At 42.4% G+C, this 23,833-nt stretch overlaps 1 protein-coding gene across 1 annotated transcript; it reads right to left on the minus strand.

Annotated features, from left to right (window-relative positions):
• Window positions 1-7,011: 7,011 nt before the first annotated feature.
• LOC139463711 (uncharacterized) lies at window positions 7,012-23,004 on the minus strand. The gene is made up of 15 exons (XM_071244965.1): window positions 22,950-23,004; window positions 21,928-22,028; window positions 20,825-20,947; window positions 19,946-20,042; window positions 18,122-18,354; window positions 17,818-17,908; window positions 15,744-15,869; window positions 15,104-15,241; window positions 14,200-14,432; window positions 13,213-13,361; window positions 12,572-12,708; window positions 12,131-12,224; window positions 9,894-10,080; window positions 8,272-8,410; window positions 7,012-7,220 (listed from the first exon to the last, which is right to left on the minus strand). The coding sequence occupies exons 1-15, from the start codon at window positions 23,002-23,004 to the stop codon at window positions 7,012-7,014; spliced, it is 2,112 nt and encodes a 703-aa protein (XP_071101066.1).
• Window positions 23,005-23,833: the final 829 nt, after the last annotated feature.

The raw sequence follows: 23,833 nt of genomic DNA on the forward strand, positions 1-23,833 counted from the left end.
ATACACACCTTCATATACACCAACATACCCATCCATATCCACATCCAAACCATCATCCACATCCACAAACGCATAAACATTCACGCCTACATATACATACACACATACATACAAATACACATCTACATACACATACGCAACCATACACACATACACACCCACATACACATACGCAACCACATCCACATACACATAAACATACACACCTACATACACATACACACCTACATACACACCTACATGTACATGTATGGTACTGGAATATCCGTGAAGATCTGGGTTAGAATATGTTATCAGCAACTCATGCTTGTAAGAGGCGACTAACGGGATCGCGTGGTCACGCTCGCTGGCTTGGTTGGTGCATGTCATCGTATCCCAATTGCCTAGATCGATGCTCCTGATGTCTGTCACTGGATCGCCTTGTCCAGACTCTATTATATACAGACCTCCGTCATATAGCTGGAATATTGCTGAGTGCGGCGTTAAACAACAAACAATACAATACAATCATGGGCGTCGGAATATTCCGTGTGAGTCTGAACGTGGTGAGGGTTGTAGCTGCTGCCTCTCTCTACTCCCTATCGTGTTTCTGTGTTTTGCTGAGTGCGGCGTTGACCAACAAACTAACAAACAAACAAACTATGCAAATACCTAGTGAATACTAAATATGCATGCTCTTGATTGGAAGGTATGTAGAATAGAGGGTTAAATATCTTCTTCAAAGACACTATGTCACAGTACACACCTGACATGCATATTAGGACTTCATTAAAAATATAACTTTGAAATTGTTATGCAGCGTTCTGTTTACCCTCGAAATATTTTATATCTCGGGTATATATTCTGCGCACGCACGATTCACAGCACGTGGGTTAAATATAAAAGTTATACATGGGGGTTAGGTGTGTCCATATGCCCTACAGTGTTACCTATAGAAATCCGTGAATCTAATGGTCCACACCCAACGAAACGATCTGTTCTGCATTGCATATTATTATGTTAAAACCAAGTCATTTTATGGTCATGACGTCATATTCTTCTTTCCAAATTCTGACCAATGAAAGTCTAGGACTTTTCAGTTCAGGAAAGACGTATGGAAGATTTCTTAAAAAATAAATAACCTTCAAAGGATTTATTATGCCAATTAAACCTGCGCGCTGTGTATTTAAGCACAGTTGTGGGGGCTTCTTAATCACAGGCCCGCGCAAGTGAAATTGTAAGTTGTGATTGGATTATTTTCCAGAACAAGTAGGTTTCTTTATCGTTTCAGATTTGGGTATGATATCCTAGTTTAACGACGCAAATTGCAGTTGATATTGAGATATTGTTTTTCTTAATAATGATTTATAATATTTATAGTATTAACTGTAGTGGTAAAATTGTTCCGATAACGTAAGAATGTTTCACAGTGCTACTGAAAAGTTCCCGATGTGCAGTTTTCATCATAATTATTAAGCATTACTGAAACAGAAACCTTGATATTTGATAAGGTATGAAAGAACATCTATTTATCAAATAAACAAAAGCGGAAAAACCGTTTCCATAATCCTAAAAAAAATCAGTGTACGTTTCCGACTATATCCTGAGCAGGTGTGAAAGCAAATTAATAAGGAATTCAAAACGTCTCGAACATCCACTGAAACAGATTCCTTAGGGCGTAAAAGACTAAATGGTGATGAAAAGTATGTATGAAAAGAATGTATCACTGACAATCAGTGATGACACCTGGGTTGTTGTTTTTGGCAAAAAATGGGGTTAGCATGTCCAGTTTAATTTAACGGTAGCACCTGCCATTCACAAATTATATTTTAAAAAGCAAGTGCCAGTTTTAGGAGGTATGAAAACGCATTGTAAAAGTCGACGCATGCGATAACGTCACACATCATGTTGACAAGCGACGCTTCACATTCAGCAAATTCCTCTGAAAGCTTTTGTTTATCTGAATGTCTACCATAGATTGTCTGGAATGACTTAACCAGGTTTTTGACGGAGAAACCTTGGTTTAAAAAGCTTAGTTGTAAGCCAAATGTGTCTTTCTGTTACGACATACCATTATTTTTTCTAGACTCAACAATGTTCTACAAACTGTCCTCTCGCACCGATATGGATCTTCTCCTGTACTTTATCTGCCAAAAAATAATTATCACAAAGCTTGCTATTTAATAATCGACCAAGATTTGTGATAACCATCTTGGCAGATAGAGTCCCGGAAAAGATCCATATCGGCGCGAGAGGAAAGTTTGTACGAACTCATTGAAACCAGAAGAAAATACTTAGAAAACTAATCTTGTCAATCAAGGTTTCACCATCAAAGCCTTGGTTAAGTCATTCCAGACAATTTATGGGAGACATTAAGATAAATAAAAGCTTTCAGAGGAATTCGCTGAATATGAAACGTCGCTTGTCAACATGATGCGCGAAGTTATCCCATTTATGGCAAACATTCAGATAAATAAAAGCATTCAAGGCAATCATCACAAATCTTGCTATTTAATTATCAACCAGACCCGGGATAGAATTGGTCTTCAGCAACCTATGCTTGTCGTAAGAGGCGACTATCGGAAACGGATGGTCAGACTCGCTGACTTGGTTGATGCATGTCATCGTATCCCAATTGCGAAGATGATGTCAGTCCAGATTCGATTATTTCCAGAACGCCTTCATATAGCTGGATTATTACTTAATGCGGCGTTAAACAAGAAAGAAAGCAAACAAAATATCGATCAAACTTTAACGCTTATCTTGACCATGCCATTGAATCAGCCAAAAACAATGTAGTGGACCCATCCGCCTAATGCCGTCCAAGTGTACCCTTCTCTCTGACATCAAACTCAATGTTAGTTCAAGATTTACTATACATTTTGTTCGTCAACATGTTCATTGAAGTTTTATGGACATAGTCCATACATTTTCCTATTACCTTTCGATCTGCATCATTTATGATGGGTAGGTAGTGGTAAGAATGTGGTGAGATAGGCGAGTAAAGCATTTGTAAGTTTGTACCTTAAACGCATGGACGGAATAAGGATATTGTCATAGTGATTGCATCCCGTGGGTAAATGTATTATATGAAATACATAAATTGTGACTTGGCTCTGGAAGTCACAAAAAAAACTTAATCATTACATATACTGAACAACAAAAGTTCCTGTGACATTGAATAAGATTTAATGCAAAGTTATGTTTTTTACCAAATCTGAAACAATTTCGGTTTGCAACAGATAAAAGACTCCTGTAAGTGTTCAAATGGTTTAATTTGCCATACTGACTTCAGAAAATGCGTGATTTCATAATAAAAAAACATGAACATGTCAAAATGTCAATTTACATATCAATAGCGTCTCTGTCAACCTCTGGTTGCGATGCAAGCAACACATCTTCGCCTCATGGAATGGACCAGGCGTCGCACAAAGTCCTGTGGGATATCTGTCCATATCTGCTGGACCATCTTTCGAAGTTCCTGGAGTGTTTTTGGAACACGTGGTTGACGTCGAAGGCGCCGATCCATTTCATCCCACATGTGCTCGATTGGTGAAAGATCAGGGGAGCGAGCCGGTCACGGGATGACCTTCACGTTGTTTTGTTGAAGAGAATCCTGAACAAGTCGAGCAATTGTTATGTTGAAAGGTAATGCCTGGGCTATGACCACGCAAAAACGGTAGAACAACAGGGCCGATGATCTCGTTGTGGTAGCGCTGTCCATTGAGATTTCCCTCTACCACTATCAAACGGGTCCTCTGTCTTGCTGTAATCCCACCCCATGCATAACGCTACCGCCCCCGAACCGATCTTCTTCCTCGATACAATGATTGACGTAACGTTCACCTCGACGTCGGTACACTCGAATCCGTCCATCGCTGTGTCTGAGGTGAAAACGAGTTTCGTCGGTGAATAGAGCTTGTCCCCACTGCATGGACGTCCAGCCTAGACGCTGTCTGCACCACTGTAGACGTGCTTCACGGTGGTTTCCTGTCAAAATGGGACGTCTGGCGGGTCTTCTGGCGATAATCCCTGCACATCTGAGGCGGCAACGTACGGTTTGTGAAGATATTACTCGAGGGCCAGGGATGCTTCTTGCAGTCACTGTTGCTGGCTGGAATCGATTTCGTAGGTGTGTTGTTCGAATCGAGTCGGCCTGCCACTCCGAGGATGGTCCCTGACGGCATTCGTCTGTTGCCAACGTTGCCATAAACACCAAATGATGTTTCTGTGGACGTTAAATTGTCTTGCAACATCGTGTTTGCTCGATCCTGCTTCAAGCATACCAATGGCTTGAAGACGCTCATTTTCGGACAGGCGTGGCATTTCGTAATGTAGAAAAATTGCGTAATTTTGTTCTTTTTTTTGTTTTTCTGAGTGCTTGTTGTCAGCACGATGCTGAACAATGCATATGGAATCCCGTTAACGCACATGTTTTTATACCTATTCTTGGGTAGTGAAATGCTTGGGTCTTGCATAAAATGCATGCTTTTCTGTAGCAGTTGCGTTTTTGTGAATTGATTCCATACATGTTCTACAATATTGAAAACTTAACTTTACTTGTTTGAAAAATACACTTAAATTATTTGTTGTCGAGTATATATAATTTATGATAGATATGTGTCGTTGAAGAAACTCAAATTTGTCATACAGGTGTACGTCCTGCACATGTTCAGGTATATTTCTATTCCATTGTGAAATGTTGGAATATTTGGTTTGTTTTAGAAGTGATGAACAACGCGGGAGCACTATCATTGACTTTTTCCTATGGTTTAGGACGGGTGTGGGGCTTCGAATGTATCTGCAATGAACATCTGCAACTGAAATTTCGAACAAAATATTTTTACAAAAGGTTACAAATACATTTTAGACAGAATCATCGACATAGAATGACATCTGTTTTCATGTGGACAAGGATGAGAAGGTCTGTTGTTCGACTCCCATCAGTATACATGCGATGACTTTTAAAACTTTAAACAAAACTTAGTTATGGGACAAAACGTACTATTCTACACCGTCATCTATATTGACATTTGTAGTATAGTATAATTACTAACCCGGGGCGGAAAAGAAACTTTACTCAGCTGATTTTATCATATGTTTGATTTTCAATTGAAAAGTATATCCAAAACTTGAACAGTACATAGTTTTACTTTATATAATATAGTTTGAAAAACTTTCAAAAATGAAAAAAAATCGTATAATACACATCTCCTGTGGACATCTTATCATTGACTGCCTTTGGATTTTTTCGGCACACATTTTTATTTTCAAACATGGTAGGGGTTATGTGATTGCAAAATTCTTACCCCAGTCTTAACTGAATTTATATTTACACAAAATTACAACAGATTACTTTTTACAAAATGTTGCAGGAATGAGTGACGGTTAATTTGGCATCACAGCATGGTTTTTTTCAATTTTCAATTTCTTAAATAACTCGGTATTCTGTCTTTGCCTCCTGGTCTACACATGTGCATGTATTACAAGACGATCCCATAAGTGTTCCATGGGGTTCACATCAGGAGAGCATGCGGGTCAGTGTAAAAAGTGAATGTTCGCGTTGTTCAGACATTTCTGCGTGAGCCTTGCCATATGCAGTCTCACATTATCTTGCTGGAACACAATGCTGTTGCTGACTGAATGGTAGCACAACGCGTTCCAAACCTTCATTCCATTTCTTGGCACATTAGGTTAGCAGAAAAATATATATAGCTCGGCTCACGCCTCGCACAATTTTGTTCTGCTAAACTAATATGCCACCTTAAACGGCCACAAAAGACACCATAACTTATGATATACACCTTGTGATAGGGCTACAACTTACAATCTTAAAATTGTGTTAATGAGTCAATTGAAAACATCAATGGAAATTCTAATGGCACATGTTTTGTTTTGAAGTTTGTCATTCTGGGGCTACTTGAACATTGAATTTCGCGCAGAACTATCTAACCAAACATGAAAATCTAATGTAAGACTTTGTTTCACTCAAATTGCATGAAATATATCTAGGTTCACGACGATTACGTTTCTAGGTTTGTCACACCATACCTGTAACTCGTGGGTTTCACGAAAGTGGTAAATGTCTGAGACCTGCATTCCTTCAAACTTTCCTCCAACATTAAGCTGATACGCCGTGATGTAACTGGTATTCTGTTCAAAGCGGCGGTTAACCCAATTCACTCATTCACTCTCTTTGAATGTGAGCCCGGATGTGAAAAACAATAAGGAATGAGTGGAACTTATTTTACGGCGCAGGCAGCAATATTCCATCTATATGTTACACCGCCCTGTAACTGATCCTCCCTGGGCGAGGTAAACTGGTGTGATAGCATGACCAAAGATGAAGAACTGTGTTTGAATAGGTCTTCGGCAACCCATGCTTGCCGTTAAAGGTGGCTATGCTTGTCGTAAAAGACCACTAACGGGATCGGGTGGCCAGGCTCGCCGACTTGGTTGATGTCATCGATCCCAATTGCTAGGATCGATGCTCATGATATTAACTGGACTGACTAGATTGTCTGGTCCAGACTCGATTATTTACAGACCGCCGTCATATAGCTGGACTATTGCTGAGTGCGGCGTTAATCAACAAACCAACCACACTATCAGGAACGTCACACATCGCCCCCATTCGCTCCACGATTTAATTGACCGTTGCAAAGAGTGCCGGGGTCAACTTTCCCCCGGAATCGCCACGATTTTAGGTTTTGTAGCTGTAGTATAGACAGGTAAACACAACACACGTTAAAGACAATCTTGTAAATTTAATGTTATAAAATCGTAAAGTTTTTATTCAGACAACAGTCAAATGACGGTTATAATATGTAAGGTTAATGTATCTCTGATTATTTTGGCTCATGGCTTTGTAGCGTTTGTAAAGTCAAACAAGTATGACAATCTGTGGGTGGCAAATTAGGAAGTTCTTCTGTACATAATGCTTTGTCGGTTACAGCATTTCATTACTTAAAGTTTTATGCATAATAGCAAAGACACAGTCACAAGTTGTTGCTTCACATGTATTTGAGCTTATCAGCGGCGATGACGGTGAGGAGGGTAGGGCTCGTGGAGTTCCTTCCCTTTGTTGTAGCTTCTCTGCCGGAAGAGAGCGCAACCAAGGACAATGATGGTTCCCATCATAAAGGCGAGAGCGACGCCGAGGCCGATGACGACAGGGATCAGCCACTCCTTGTCGTTACAGAGGCTGCTGGAGATCTGACCGCCTGCATCCTGCACAGGCACTGGGGTGAGAGAAGGACACATATACAGACAGGCTTAGAATAAGAGTTGTGACGAATGATGCATGAAGGGATGAGACGGCACAGACTTGGGCACGACAGTCATTACGAACATGCTATGTTTGTTTGTTTGTTTGTTTGTTTCATATTGTTTAACGCCGTACTTAGCAGTATTCCAGCTATATGACGGTAGTCTGAAAATAATCGAGTCTGAACTGAATCATAAGCAACTGGAATACAATGACATGCATCAACCAAGTCAGCGAATCTGACAACCCGATCCCGTTAGTCGCCTCCTACAACAAGCATAGTCGCCTTTTACGGCAAGCATGGGTTGCTGAACCTATTCTACCCCGGATCTCCATGGGTCGAACATGATATGTGTGAGAAAAGGATACTGCTATATTTTAAGAAATAACTTAAGAATATAGCGCAATTGCTCTCCGATATCCCACATTAATGATCGCCAGTCGTAGTTTACCCGAGCTAATTCAAATTAACATGTGTTTTCATATTCCCAAATCTCGATTGATATGTTGAAAATATTTGATCAAACAGGCGGATGGAAGACTTGAACAACGACCATCCCTGAACTTATAGTATTAGCTATTGCTAGCGTTGTTTACATACAATACATATTCTTTTAAGGTCTGTATCTGGTCAGTCGAGAGTCTTATCAAATTTGTTTTAAATCTGTTCAGACATAAATGTATTTCCCTGTTAGCTAAAAATGGAATGATCAATTTCAGTTTATAACAATTAGTCTAATTACACAGTTTCACCAAGGACAATAATCAGAACATGTAAACCTCGAGACTATCTCCCTGTTGTGGTGCAAAGTCCTCCGCTTGATAACTTGATCCAGTCCTCATTTGATACTCAATGTGTTCGCCATTGTGACCTTTCGCGAACACCTGGTGTCATGACTGATTTTCAGTGATCCATTCATATAATTTGCACCGCTATTTTGCCCTTTACACCCAAATGGCCAATGAAATCTCTTTCGCCGAATATCTAGACTTGTTATTCTCTGGTGTTGACGTTTTATATTTACCTTGAAACCTCGGTGCCTCAGTCTGGCCCTGTGTGTTCGCGGTCCCACCTGCACCGTCGAGCACAATCACTGTGCCCATGGTCGAGTCTTCCTGGGACGAAACAGCTCGCTTCTTGCGCCTAGCGCTGCTGCAGGTCAGCTGTGTAAAGACAGAAGACCAGTTTTACATGCAGATGCCTGAATAAAGCTGACACAAAGACAGAAGACCAGTTTTACATGCAGAGGCCTGAATAAAGCTGACACAAAGACAGAAGACCAGTTTTACATGCAGAGGCCTGAATAAAGCTGACACAAAGACAGAAGACCAGTTTTACATGCAGAGGCCTGAATAATGCTGACACAAAGACAGAAGACCAGTTTTACATGCAGAGGCCTGAATAATGCTGACACAAAGACAGAAGACCAGTTTTACATGCAGAGGCCTGAATAAAGCTGACACAAAGACAGAAGACCAGTTTTACATGCAGATGCCTGAATAAAGCTGACACAAAGACAGAAGACCAGTTTTACATGCAGAGGCCTGAATAAAGCTGACACAAAGACAGAAGACCAGTTTTGCATGCAGATGCCTGAATAAAGCTGACACAAAGACAGACGACCAGTTTTACATGCAGATGCCTGAATAAAGCTGACACAAAGACAGAAGACCAGTTTTACATGCAGAGGCCTGAATAATGCTGACACAAAGACAGAAGACCAGTTTTACATGCAGAGGCCTGAATAATGCTGACACAAAGACAGAAGACCAGTTATACATGCAGAGGCCTGAATAAAGCTGACACAAAGACAGAAGACCAGTTTAACATGCAGAGGCCTGAATAATGCTGACACAAAGACAGAAGACCAGTTTTACATGCAGAGGCCTGAATAAAGCTGACACAAAGACAGAAGACCAGTTATACATGCAGAGGCCTGAATAAAGCTGACACAAAGACAGAAGACCAGTTTTACATGCAGAGGCCTGAATAATGCTGACACAAAGACAGAAGACCAGTTTTACATGCAGAGGCCTGAATAATGCTGACATAAAGACAGAAGACCAGTTTTACATGCAGAGGCCTGAATAATGCTGACACAAATAACTTATGGTCGAAGGGGCAATGACCTTTATTGGTACACTGTGTGAACTGATGACTGTCTCGTGTATCATAAATTACACATAACAGGAATCGGTGATGTGGTATGGTACACTAAGCTTGGATGCACTGAGCGTGTTCACAGATCGTTGTTGTGTGGACAAGTAAGGGCAAGTCAGACAAAAAATTGAAATTTATTTACATGCACTTGGGGCATGTAAACATAAGTATTAGGTTGGATTTTTCAATAATAGGTTGCACTGGTGCATGGTTCATACAGCTAAATCGAGCCCTGTCGGGTACGTATGTTCATTCACATATCGTTCACTACGTCATTATGTCAAACCATATATGGTCTAGGGGAGATAACTTCTAGCAGTCTAACTCCTTATGTAACTCTTTAGTTCGTGGAGAGTAGAAAAGTGAGTTTCCAACATCTCTGCCTTTGTACGAGACTCCCGAATCCATCCTACGTCCCTTGACAAACAAATCTGGGTCATTGGCCTGTCTGACTAAAGTTGGACGCCCGGCAGTCAGTACACTTACCATGACAGCGTCCGCTGCATTCGTGTAGACTGTAACCTTGACGACGACACCAAGATGAGGATTGGCCAGACCTGCGTCGTCCTCGAAATAGAAGGCCTTGATCCTGACGCACATGGTGTGTTTGTTACCACTGTCCCAGTAGGGGGAGCCGGCCACCAGGATTCCGGTCGAACTGGCGGGGGTACACCTGGAGAACACAATCATACACTCGGAAGAAGGTTCATGCTGCAACCAACACTGGAGAGAATCTTCACGTTACACCCTTACTCGTCTCCATCACTGGAGAAAACCTTCACGTTACACCCTTACCCATCTCTATCACCGGAGAGAACCTTCACGTTACACCCTTAACCGTCTCCATCACTGGAGAGAACCTTCACGTTACACCCTTACTCGTCTCCATCACCGGAGAGAACCTTCACGTTACACCCTTACTCGTCTCCATCACCGGAGAGAACCTTCACGTTACACCCTTACCCGTCTCCATCACTGGAGAGAACCTTCACGTTACACCCTTACCCGTCTCCATCACTGGAGAGAATCTTCACGTTACACCCTTACCCGTCTCCATCACTGGAGAGAATCTTCACGTTACACCCTTACTCGTCTCCATCACTGGAGAGAATCTTCACGTTACACCCTTACCCGTCTCCATCACTGGAGAGAACCTTCACGTTACACCCTTACCCGTCTCCATCACTGGAGAGAACCTTCACGTTACATCCTTACTCGTCTCAATCACTGGAGAGAACCTTCACGTTACACCCTTACTCGTCTCCATCACTGGAGAGAACCTTCACGTTACATCCTTACTCGTCTCAATCACTGGAGAGAAACCTTCACGTTACACCCTTACTCGTCTCCATCACTGGAGAGAACCTTCACGTTACACCCTTACTCGCCTCCATCACTGGAGAGATCCTTCACGTTACACCCTTACTCGTCTCCATCACTGGAGAGAAGCTTCACGTTACTCCCTTACTCGTCTCCATCACTGGGGAGAATCTTCTCGTTACACCCTTACTCGTCTCCATCACCGGAGAGAACCTTCACGTTACACCCTTACTCGTCTCCATCACCGGAGAGAACCTTCACGTTACACCCTTACTCGTCTCCATCACTGGAGAGAACCTTCACGTTACACCCTTACTCGTCTCCATCACTGGAGAGAACCTTCACGTTACACCCTTACTCGTCTCCATCACTGGAGAGAACCTTCACGTTACATAGTTACTCGTCTCCATCACCGGAAAGAACCTTCACGTTACACCCTTACTCGTCTCCATCACTGGAGAGAACCTTCACGTTACACCCTTACCCGTCACCATCACTGGAGAGAACCTTCACCTTACCACCACACCAGTCTCCCTCACTAGAGGGAATCTTCACGTGACAAACACACCCGCCCCTATCACTAGAGGGAACCTTAACACTACTACCTCATGGAGCAAAAGATGTTCAAGCAAGTGTCCCATACTAATTTATCACTTGCGACATCTATCAAAAAGTAGAAAAAAAGCCCTGAACTAATACCAGCTTACAGTTGTTTCCGAATACTAGGACTGTCTACCTACCAGAAAAACTTCACTACAATTACTATAAGAAGAGCACCGCAACGTCCAAAACGGATATTAAGTTAGGAGAAGAGTACATTCAAAATTGGGTTGGGGTAATTGACCGTCCTAGGTCATTCAAAACCATCTTTGTATATCGGCTGACGCTATGTTACATTGTGTTTCTATTTAGAAGGTCATTTCCTGAATTGCGAGGAGTGAATAATTACAAGAAGATTGCGACGAAGAAGAAGAATGTGTATTTGTAATCCGCCAACTAATGCATGCTCACAACGCTATTATTATTACCCCTGGCAATTGTTCTATGTGTACGCGTATTTCAGACGAATCTCCCAGGTGATTATACAACCTAAGCTGTCTTAAGAAGCTCTAGAAGGTTTACAGACACATTACCATCTCATCCTTCCGGGTACCCATTCAATGACGGATGAACAGAGTCGACCAATGACATCATATGTACCATGCGTTTCAGTGTAGGGCAGGGTAGTTCACGTTCACGTATACGGCACACGGTCCAGGTAAAGGAATGTTCACTTGACCATCAATCATTATCCTAATGTAAGGACACCCTGACGAGAAGCGCCAGCCCAAATTCCATTCCAACAGCAAGCATACACATTATTGACTTTGAACATCTGTCCATCTTGTAACTGCACAACATACCCGTCCTTGTAGATGTCCGTTTCTCTGTAGTCGGCACCGGAGCGGGTGTTGTTGATGGTGACGGTGTGGATCAGGACAGCGTTGAAGTCGGTTGCTGGAACAAGAATACAAATTATGTATATCATTTAAATATACTTTCACGAAGCAAACGTACATGGATATCTTGTGGATACACTTTACAAGATCATTAAAATTAGATCACATGAGAATATAATATGGGTTCGTCATGTAATCGTATAGTGATAGCGATATTTCATTATACCACAAAATAAGATCCGCACTCTGTAACCGTATCAGGAATCGATTTCGGGTTTTCGATATGACGATTTAAACTCTAAGCTGACATCGCCTCTGTCTTTTTGTACAATTTGGACTTCATGGATGTGTCCTGTGCTCGGCTATTAATAATCATAAAATAACACCCGCATAACGGCTATCTACCATCATTAACTGAGGCACAGATCTTGATTTCCTCCCCGAGGTTGAGAGGGCTGACGATTAGTGTATCGTCTGGCAAGGTCACTGTTAAGGCAGCAGGGATGAATGACCCGCCAGCGTTCTGTTTCTTTAGGACTGCACTGAAAGATATTCAAATATAATTAATACAATCAGGTTTTGAAAAGCAGGATCGCTTTGTCCGAAATCTCGGTTCAGCTCTTATAATGATCTTTATCGGTTGTAGATTTTCAGTATTTATAATCCAATTAGTGATGTATGGTACAACAAACAACAAACAAACAAAGTAAAGTCACCATGCCAACAGTGCCCAAACTCGACAACCTACAAGCGGGCCTGGTGCGATAAGATCCGGGTCTTCAGCAACCCATGCTTGTCATAAAAGGCGACTGTCGCAATACAGATGGGTAAAGAGCACGTGTCATACAGATGTCCAACTTTATTAATACGAACGTCGCCCCGTGAAGATCCGGGGTAGAACAGTTTTTCAGCAACCCATGCTTGCCATAACAGGCGACTATGCTTGTCGTAAGAGGCGACTAACGGGGTCGGGTGGTCAGGCTCGCTGACCTGGTTGATTCCATTCATCACATGTCGTTACCAAAGACCAGTAGGCAATGACTCACTTTGAGGGGTTTGTACTGATGGTGGAGTCCGAGAAGACTGTCAGACCGTCGTTTCTGAAGCTGCACGTGAAAGACACGAGCTCGTCTGTGACGAACAGGCTCACGTTGCTATACTGTACGATCAGCTGCAGGAAGTACGTCGTGTTGGTCTGGTCAAGAGAAGTAGCAGGTTGTGATATACAGTGGTTCAATGTAGACTATCAATCTAGAAAGGCACAGAAGGTAATACTGCTATGCCGCGGTACGTTCGTACACAAACTGAAAGTATGCACTTAAAAACTTGACGTGACCAAACAATTACAAACGTTATCAAAACGCTACTTGGCTGAACAGTCGCTGACAGCAAATTTAAGATCCAAAACACAACTAGGAAACCCGTATCAAATACACCTCCCTCGAATAACTACGGAAGCATTTGGGGGCCATTTTTCTTTTTCTTTTCTTTTTCTTGAAATTTACAAATAGTAAGTAGAAATTTCAAAATACTAAATTGAAATTTCAACATACATACGTTGAAATTACGGAGGCCATTTGGGTTTTTTCTTGAAATTTCAAGATAATAAGTTGAAAGTTTAAGATTATAACTTAAAATTTCAACATAGCATCTTGAAATTTCAACTTACTTTCGTGAAATTTTAAGATTCTATGTTGAAATTTCAAGTTATAATCTTCAAATTTCAACTTTTTATCTTGAAATTTCAAGACAAAAATAAAAGACAAATGGCCCTAAAAAATTTCCGTATTTTACCGGTGCTTGTCACTATATCATCTCGTGGTAGGGTTGCTCTACGCCACAAAATGAAATAAACAGCGTTAAATTTCCTTGACGGGTGACAGAGTTTGGCCTAAAAGCCGCATTGAACAGTCCTCTTTTATATCACGGCTTGTCAGCTTCAGGTGGGACATGTTTTCATATTTGATCTTTAACTATTTCACAGAAACATAACAGTCAACATTTTTTCATTCATTCTTCTTCAGAAAACTTACACTAATATCCGGCCCAAAGTTGCCACAGGCACCACCGTTGTATACGATGGCCGCAGCGTATCCCGTGCACCAGTCTAGCAGACCATCGCTGGGGTCTGCAACCGTCGGCGCCATCGACAACATGCATCCCGCCGTCGACTTCTGATCCTTGACGTACACCGTGCCAGCGAAGGACGCCATAGAATACGGCGTGATGCACACACTGAAGTTGTTGGTGTTGCATTGTACAGAATCTGTAACAAGTTGGTTTACCGTACTCAACATGTTACCATCTGACAGTATTTTCTCAAACTTTGTCATTCCCCCATAAACACACCCTTTTGGATAAACGTCCTTTCCAAGGTATATTTTAAACTTCATGTCCATTGAACAACCAGCCTCGAATATCTGCCGTAACAGATTCAGCAGGGTCTTGGAGACAAAACAGTGAGGGAAATTCTATGAATGGATCTCTGGAACTCAGTAAAAGCAGCCACACAAACACGTGCATGCACGTCGCTATGTAAGTGCAACAATCTCGAAGGCGACCTTAAACCCCATTTCACCTCACCTCCCCTTCAGTGTCGAAGAGATTAGTGATGTCAATCTATTGTGACAGCATGGCAAATACAAGTAAAACGTAAACACCAAAGAATAACCAGTCTCGATTTTCCGACGAAACAGATTCCATTTGGCGCAAAAAGGCAAAATAGCGGTGAAGGGAGTGGATCCGTGGAAATCAGTGATGACACCGGGTGCTCGCGAAAAGGGTAAGCATGTCCTGCACTATCGGTCACATTCCCCACCCCACTCACGAGGTAGTCATTAAAAGTAAGTGTCAGTGACTAAAAACAGACCATGTGAAGGTCTACCGGTAACATCCGACCACATGGGCAGAAATACGTGTAGGTGGGATGTCACTCACATGCTCGCTGGTCACACCTATTTCCAGCCCAGCCGGCTGCGCAGACGCAGGAAATGAGTGTACTTCCGGAAGAGGAGTCAGCAATACACCAGCCATTAGCTCCACACCTGCTGTCGCACCCAGTACCGTCGTGTAGCGCTGAAACAGCATGTACGTGTCATAACCAGGACATTATTTGTCTCCGCAATATAGGAATGACTAACCTTGACACCATCATACGTACGTATGTATTTCCTGTTGCAAATGGATCTTTTGTCTTTGTTATCCATTCTTTGTTTGACAGGAATTGTTTTCCAAAACAACGGTGAAAAATGGCTCGGAAATGGTACAGAATTGAAAAAAAACATAGAAGACGTTTGTTTAATGACGACATCGATACTATTCAAAACACGAAAACTAGTATACAGTAAACTACGGTTATAACGAACACGCTTATAGCGAACTGGCGGATATAACGAACTTACTTTTGGGGTCCCGACTATTTGCTTTAGTTATGCTGTTGAATGCTTATAACGAACTAAGGTTATAACGAACTAAAATTAGTAGTCCCTTTGAGTTCGTTATAACCGTACTTTACTGTATATTAAAATTAATGTTACATTTATCGATGAACATGCTTATGTAAGGCATGTATACGTACTTGGGTCGACCTCACAGTTTGGGCCAAGGTAGGCAGGGGGGCACATACACTCGCCGTCAGCTTGACACGTCCCACCGTTGAGACAGGGTTGGCTCACTCCCCGCTTACAGTTGAAGTCATCGGGCGCTGGGGAGACATAGGGAGACTTTCTGTACATCGTGTTTGTTTCGTGTGTTTGTTGCTCAACGAAACAGTCGGCAATAATCCAGCTATATCTATATAAAGGCTGCCCGTAAACAATAGCATCTGGACAAGACAATCCAGTGATTGATATCATGAGCATCGATCTACGTAAGTGCATCAACCAAGTCGGCGAGGAGCCTGACGACCCGATCCTGTTAGTCGCCTCTTACGACAAGCATGGGATGTTGAAGTCCCATTCTAATCATATACGGGTCTTCACGGGGGTTTATACAGTGACCAATATGGGAATGCGAAGTGTTGATGAACAATCTGACATTTACAAGTATCGTTCTCAGCATCTTCCTGAGGCTCGATCGCAGCGCTACTAGTATAGTGGCTCTTGCGAGTTATGTTCCTTCTATGGCCCTCCTATTCACCAATCAGATTCCACCTTTCATATCACTTGCATTTGCTTTCAAACAAAATAGCTGCGCCCAGCCAAGACGATCCGTAAGATAATAAATATCTTTATTGTAAAAAAACTGGTCTGACCTCGCGAAGTGCGTCAAATAACTAGAATACTTAGATTAAAAACATGACAATATTTGGAAAATATCTGTCGATGACCATTTGACGGTAGGCATGCCATGTTGTTCATGAACCGGGTGTTGATTTCGTTACGTGATTTCGACTATGCATAGATTCGTTAGTCCAGCCAAAATATAACCCCGGAATTCAAGCCTTGTTCTGCAAGGATGGAAACTGGACTTATATAGTCAGTTAACGCCCTTGCCTCGGGAAGATGCGAAGTGGATGTGGAACATCACTTCGATTATATCCTTCCGCATATCATGGACACAACTTGACATGTCATGGAAGTTGTTTTATAAATGCATTTGACGCAATTAAATATCTCATGGACAAAAGGTAATATCTAATGAACACATTTGATTCCTTCTCGTGTATATAATATTTATATTCTTAATGTCTCGCGGACACCATTATATAATCATAGCTACAGCTTAATGTTTCGATAGATCAGGTTCGTATCTCGAGGCCACAAGCTATGTTCTCATTTTCAAACGGGCAGCAATCCTGCCCTAAAGGAACAGGGTGTGATTTTCGTTATTTTGAATGGATTGTAGTATCGTCCATCGACACTAACCTCGTCATGTCAAACTTTTATGTATTCAGATGTATCCACCTTTTACTTAGCACGTACGTTTTGACGTTAAACATAAATTAAATTTTTTAGACAGGTAATGACATGGGTTTGAAGCTTCTTTGAACATTATTCCAGTTACATCACGGCGTATCATGTTAGAAGAAAGCCCAAAGTGATGCGGTCTCATATGTTTATCACTCTGATGAGTGGGTGAGTTTTGTTTTACGCCGCTTTTAGCAATATTCCAGCAATATCTCGGCGGGTGACACCAGGAATGGGCTTCACACATTGTACCCATGTCAGGAATCGAACCCGGGTCTTCGACTTGATGAGCGAACCCTTTAACCACTCTGCTACCCGACCACCCCTATCACTGTGATGAAACCCATGAGTACAGGCATAGTGCTGACAAACTTAGAAACATAATCGGGGTCAACCGGGATTCGAACCCACCGTTAATGGGCCGTATCAGAGAGTATATACATTTATCATTTAGTGTAAGCTAAAATCGTACCGTGCATGGATACATCAATGGATTCACCAATGAAGATCCGGGTAAGAATAGGACTTCAGCAACCCATGCTTGTCGTATGAAACGACTAACGGGATCGGGTGGTCAAGATCGCATTCTTGGTTGATGCGTGTCATCGTATCACAGTTGCGTGGGTCGACGTCCATGATGTCAATCACTAGATTCTCTGGTCGAGACTCGATCATTTACAGCCCGCTTTCATATAACTGGAATATTGGTGAGTGCGGCGTAAAACAAGAAATGAATGCACTTACCATCATCATCCGTGATTTCGCAGGCGATAGACCCAGCCATGATGTCGGCCCCAGAGAGAAGGATACTGAAGGACTCCGAGCTCTCTTCGATCTGTTAATATTTCACAATCGGAATATCGAAATTACAGCTTTCGCTAATCAAACAACACGGATGGTTCATTAGTGTTTTAAATAATAATATTACAAAGGACACTCACTTTTCCTTGTCTTTCCTTTTTAATGTATCAACGTATTGCAGTCAGGACTCTTAATACCTGGTTAGATGCCATAAGCACTTACTAAAGTTATCCATGAAATTACTAACATTGTCATCGATCACTTCAACATGTATTGTCTTGGAGTTTTCATTGGCGCCGAAGGATAGAGTTGAAGTTGTGACGTTATAGTCTCCTCCCGCTATCGCGGTGCCGTCGTTGGAGGTGACGTTAACGGTGAAGGCGCGAGTTGATACGTCGCTCCTGGAAATGGTGATGTTGAAGCTGCCGATAGTCTCCAGCCGAGTGAGCGTTGTAGGATATGTCAGAGAGACGGGGGCCACTGTTGTAATGGATCGACGTTCGTATTAGTTTGTTTGTTTTTTTGTTGTTTAACGCCGCATTCAGCAATATTCCAGCTATATGACGGCGGTCTGTAAATAATCGAGTCTGGACCAGACAATCCAGTGATTGATATCATGAGCATCGATCCACGCAATTGGGATCGATGACATGCATCAACCAAGGCAGCGAGCCTGACCACCAGATCCCGTTAGTCGCCTCTTACGACAAGCATAGTCGCCTGTTATGGCCAGCATGGGTTGCTGAAGAACTATTCTACCCCGGATCTTCACGGGGCGACGTTCGTATTAATAAAGCTGGACATCTGTATGACACGTGCTCTTTACCCATCTGTATTGCAACAGTGACATATATACAATAACAGAAACAAACATCATAGAATACATGTTCTCTAAACAGAAAGCAACCATGGTTATTCTCTAAGCTTGTGTCTTTGTTTGTTTTTTAACGACGTACTCCAATATTCAAGCTGACGGCGATATGTTGATAATCGAGGTTAGACAAGACAATCCAGTGATTGACATCATGAGCATTGATCTATGCTATTGCGATGCAATGACATGGATCAACCAAGTTAGCAGGCCTGACAACCCGATCCCATTAGTCGACAAGGATTCTCTAAGCAGAGAACCAAGAGAGACTACATACTCTTTAAGCAAAGAACAGCCATGATTGATGATATATTCGCTGCACTGAGAATAGCCACGAGGACTTATAAACAGAGGACATCCAAGATGATATAATATCTTAACAGAGAACAACCATGAAACATAAATGTGAGGGGACTTGGTTAATGCATGTCATCGTATCCCAATTGAGTGGCTCGATGCTCATGATGTCAATCATTGGATCGTCTGCTCTTTACAGACCGCCGTATATAGCTGGAATATTGCTGAGTGCGGCGTTAAACAACAAACAAAGAAAGGTACACAATCACACACACACATGTTCATGCACGTCGCATTATAAGTGTAATAATCCTGGACGGAACGTTTAAATTTTAATTAATTTTAATTAAGACATCTTACATATTAACTGCGCACACGGTCAAGTCACGTGATTTGGGTATTATGCGCCGACTTGGTTGATACATGTCATCATATCCCAATTGCGTGGATCGATGCTCATGATGTCAATCACTGGATTGTCTGTCTAGACTCGATTATTTACAGACCGGCGTCATATAGCTGGAATACTGCTGAGTGCGGCGTTAAACAACAAACAAACAAGCAATCATATATTAATATACTTTCCACAGCTATTTTGCCCTTAACGCCAAGTCGAATCTGTTTCGGCAGAAAATCAAGGATGGTTATTCTCTTGCATTGACAATATATGTCAAAATATATAGACAGTACAGCCTTACCATTACAGCTGAAGTCGCACTGCTGAAGATCCTAAATCGGACTTTGAGGGCCAGGACAGGGTTGGATAGATACAGATCATGTTCAAACACAAACAGCCTGAAGACGAAGCAGACTGTGAGTTTCTGTCCGGTAGGGGAAAAGTATGGGGGCACGACAAGGGGCGGCGTTAAACAACAAACAAACAAACATCGCAGAGGAACCTACCTTCGTCGTCAGTAATGGTTACAGTGGTATCAAATGCAGGAGTAGCGTCGCTGAATAATGAAAACTTCAACAGAAATGTTTCGTCGGGATCCACGACCTGGAATTGAAACAAACCAATATATTAGCTGTGATTTGAAACGAAAACACCTTTTTCATATGAGGATAAGTTATCATATTATATGAAAACGTTAAAGGGTCATGATTTTGTTTGGCTATAAACAACAAACAAAAATATGATCATTTAACGTTTTAATATAATTTGATGAAATCATTTAAAATAGTAAACTGTACACATGAATGAAAACAAGCCAAATAGTGTTCAGTTTGGTGAGTCCGGAATTGTACAACTCGAGTATGCTAAAACCACTGTGTGATGAAACCTCATTTGAAAATTATTTGAAATTTGACGCTAAGTTTGTTTGTATGTTTGTTTACCACACTCAGTTATGCTAGGGCTTTCTGTAAATAATCGTGTCTGGACCAGAAAATACAGTGATTGACATCCTGAGCAACAATCTACACAATCTACCACCCGATTCATTTGGTCGCCTCTTACGACAAGCATGGGTTGCTAAAGACCAATTCTAACCCGGAATCCCCTATACTTTCCCATCCGGATGTTAACGGAGCGTTGCCCACCATATAAGTAGCACAAATATATATATCATATGTCATATATCATATCATAAAATCATTTACATTCAGTCCATATTGCAGAGGAACCCGTGGGTCAGGAACCCCATGGTCAGGAAACCACATATTTGACGATTGCAGAATTACTTTTTTATATACATGTATATCTCTACAATGTCTGCCGTTCTAAGAGGCGACGAGGCCTGACGTTGGATGGTGCAGGCATCCCTGGCAACTGCAACTCACCGTGTCGCTGGTGATGCTGACGGTGAAGGTGATTGACGCACTGTCTACTGCTATAGAGCTGGGCGTCGTGCCGATGGCGGTGTAGTCACTCCCAGCAATCGCCGTCTGGTCCATTGTCTCATACTGAATAACGCGCATAACGTTAGGGTTTTCACATAGGTCTAGTGAAACAAATCAAAAACGTTATAGAAAAAGATTTCGACTGTGACTAGCTCAGATAAATAGAACTAACCATCGGACCCTCACCTCTACACCCGACATAACCAACCGGTCCCCTCACCCCTACACCCGACACTACCCTGCTGTCCCCTCACCTCTACACCCGACACAACCCACCTGTCCCCTCACCTCTACACCCGACACAACCCAGCTGTCCCCTCACCTCTACACACGACACTACCCAATGGTCCCCTCACCTCTACACACGACACTACCCACCGGTCCCCTCACCTCTACACCCGACACTACCCACTGGTCCCCTCACCCCTACACCCGACACTACCCTGCTGTCCCCTCACCTCTACACGAGACACAACCCACCTGTCCCCTCACCTCTACACACGACACTACCCACCGGTCCCCTCACCTCTACACCAGACACAACACACCTGTCCCCTCACCTCTACACCAGACACTACCCACCGGTCCCCTCACCTCTACACCCGACACTACCCACCGCTCCCTTAACCTCTACACCCGACACTACCCACCGATCCCCTCATCATTCATCCAACTTCATCAACTGGTTCAAATATCCTTACAGACAGTTTTCCTTATCTTTCATCACCACTGGCCATCTTATTTTTGTTTGTTTGTTTGTTTGTTGTTTAACGTCTCACTCAGATTTCCGATTCCAAATCCATTGACAAACATTCCAAGATAAAACCTGGTTTGGCGACAGGCATGGGACTGATCTTAACCAACCAGCCATTTCTTGTTACTAATTGATACGTCAACCCAAAGAGTTTGTTTGTTTGTTGTTTAACGACGCACTGTGCAAAACGAGGCGAACCTGACCACCCGATCCCGTTTGTCGCCTCTTACGACAAGTATGGGTTGCTGAAGACCAATTTTAACCAGGAATCACGGGACGGTCATCTTACTTGAAAGGTCAGCTCGCTTGTGTATGGGGGGTCTCTAGTGACGGTGATGACGTGTGTTGTCGTGTCTTCTCCTACAGTGGTCGGCGTCACGGTGATACCACCTACAACAACAACCACGATGTCAAAGCACTTGCTACCACAACGACTCGATACTGCTTGTTCATCAATAGTATATTCAATAAGGATAAGATTTATGGATGAACAACTACTTTATTACAATCAGGAGCGACGTTTCGGTGTAGGTTCTAACACCGTTATCAAGCAAATAATGTACAGAGTATGGTTTCCAAGTATATACAGGAGGCCGTGTTTGTACAGTAGAGTAGGTATTAGATGTAGTTACACTGAAGTGGAGAAGCCTGTTATGTTCACAACAAGATTTACAAACTCCAGTGTGTAAACACTGCCTCCTACCTGTATATATACGCATTGGAAACTCATTGGAAACATCTCTTCTTAACGTACATACTTCTGTATATGTTTTTTGGCGGTGAGTATATATACCAGCGCTACTTATGAAACTGTGAACATGACTGAGCTGGTTGATGTTTAGTGCATACAGGCCTTGTCAACTTACAGGCCTTGTCAAATTGCAGGCCTTGTCAAATTACAGGCCTTGTCAACTTACAGGCCTTGTCGACTTATAGGCCTTGACAACTTACAGGAATTGTCAACATACAGGCTTTATCAACTTACAGGCCTTGACAACTTACAGGCATTGTCAACTTACAGGCCTTGTCAACTTACAGGCCTTGTCATGATCATGTTGAGGTATTGTCGAGGTCAATATCTGCTCAGTTCTTTTTTTTTTAAAAAAACTATAATAATAAAGACTTCAAAGATAATAACAAACACTTAAGAAATTTAGGCCCTAAAAGCATTTAAGCATTTAGGGGCTAAAACGACTAGTCCGGACTAGTACAAGCAGCCACACACACACGTGCATGCACGTCACTATATACGTGCAATAATCTTGGACGCGACGTTAAACCTCGTGTCGCTGCACCCAACCTTTAACTCACCTCTTACGTGTGGAACACAGAGTCCAAGAACACACAGCGCTAACAACATCCGCATCCTGTCCAAATGATGTTAGTCAGATCCCTGAAGAAACTGCCAAAAGAATGCACATGCATTTAATACATATGTTATCATTGTGTAGGTATATAACTGTGTAACTGGGTTAGAAAGGTGGATCGCCTCCGGGGTCTAGTGGTAGAGCCTCCGCCCGTGGAGCGGAAGGTCCGGGATTCTATCCCCGGTCGCGTCATACCAAAAGACGTTAAAAGATCTTACGTGTTGTTACAGTGTCTGGCGCTCGGAATTAAGGGACTAAAACAAGGACTGGTCGACTTGAGGTCAGTATACTGTGACTGAGTGAGGTATTCATGTTAAACTGCGGCATGGTATCTCAGAGGGATAGCACTATAAAATCGGCATCAGTCCGGACTAGTACAAGCAGCCACACACACACACACACACACACACACACACACACACGTGCACGCACGTCGCTACATAAGTGAAATAATCTTGGACGCGACGTTAAACCCCATTTCACTTCACCTCACCTAGAAGAGCGACAAGTGTTGGCCAGATCATTGATCGAATAGAGACAAGGGCATATGCTAAACATTATTAATGGGTAGTGTCTTGGAGGATTGGGATGTAGAGGATGTTCCCAGTATCTGAATCGAAAGATCGGATAGTTACAATGTGGGACTGGCGAGTTAACTCAGAGATCGTGTTGTTATCCACTGGTTCTCCTTGCCTAGACTCGATTACACACAGGCTTGCGTGATATATATTATTAATATTGCTGCAGTGGTGAAAAACAATATTCAGGCACATAGCTACTGAATTGTAAAGAAACGCCTCATGAAGGTTACGAGTCTTTAGCAGAAGA

This window comes from Haliotis cracherodii, unplaced genomic scaffold, assembly GCF_022045235.1.
Source record: "Haliotis cracherodii isolate W230 unplaced genomic scaffold, xgHalCrac1.p SCAF_16, whole genome shotgun sequence".
Lineage (NCBI taxonomy): Eukaryota > Metazoa > Mollusca > Gastropoda > Lepetellida > Haliotidae > Haliotis > Haliotis cracherodii.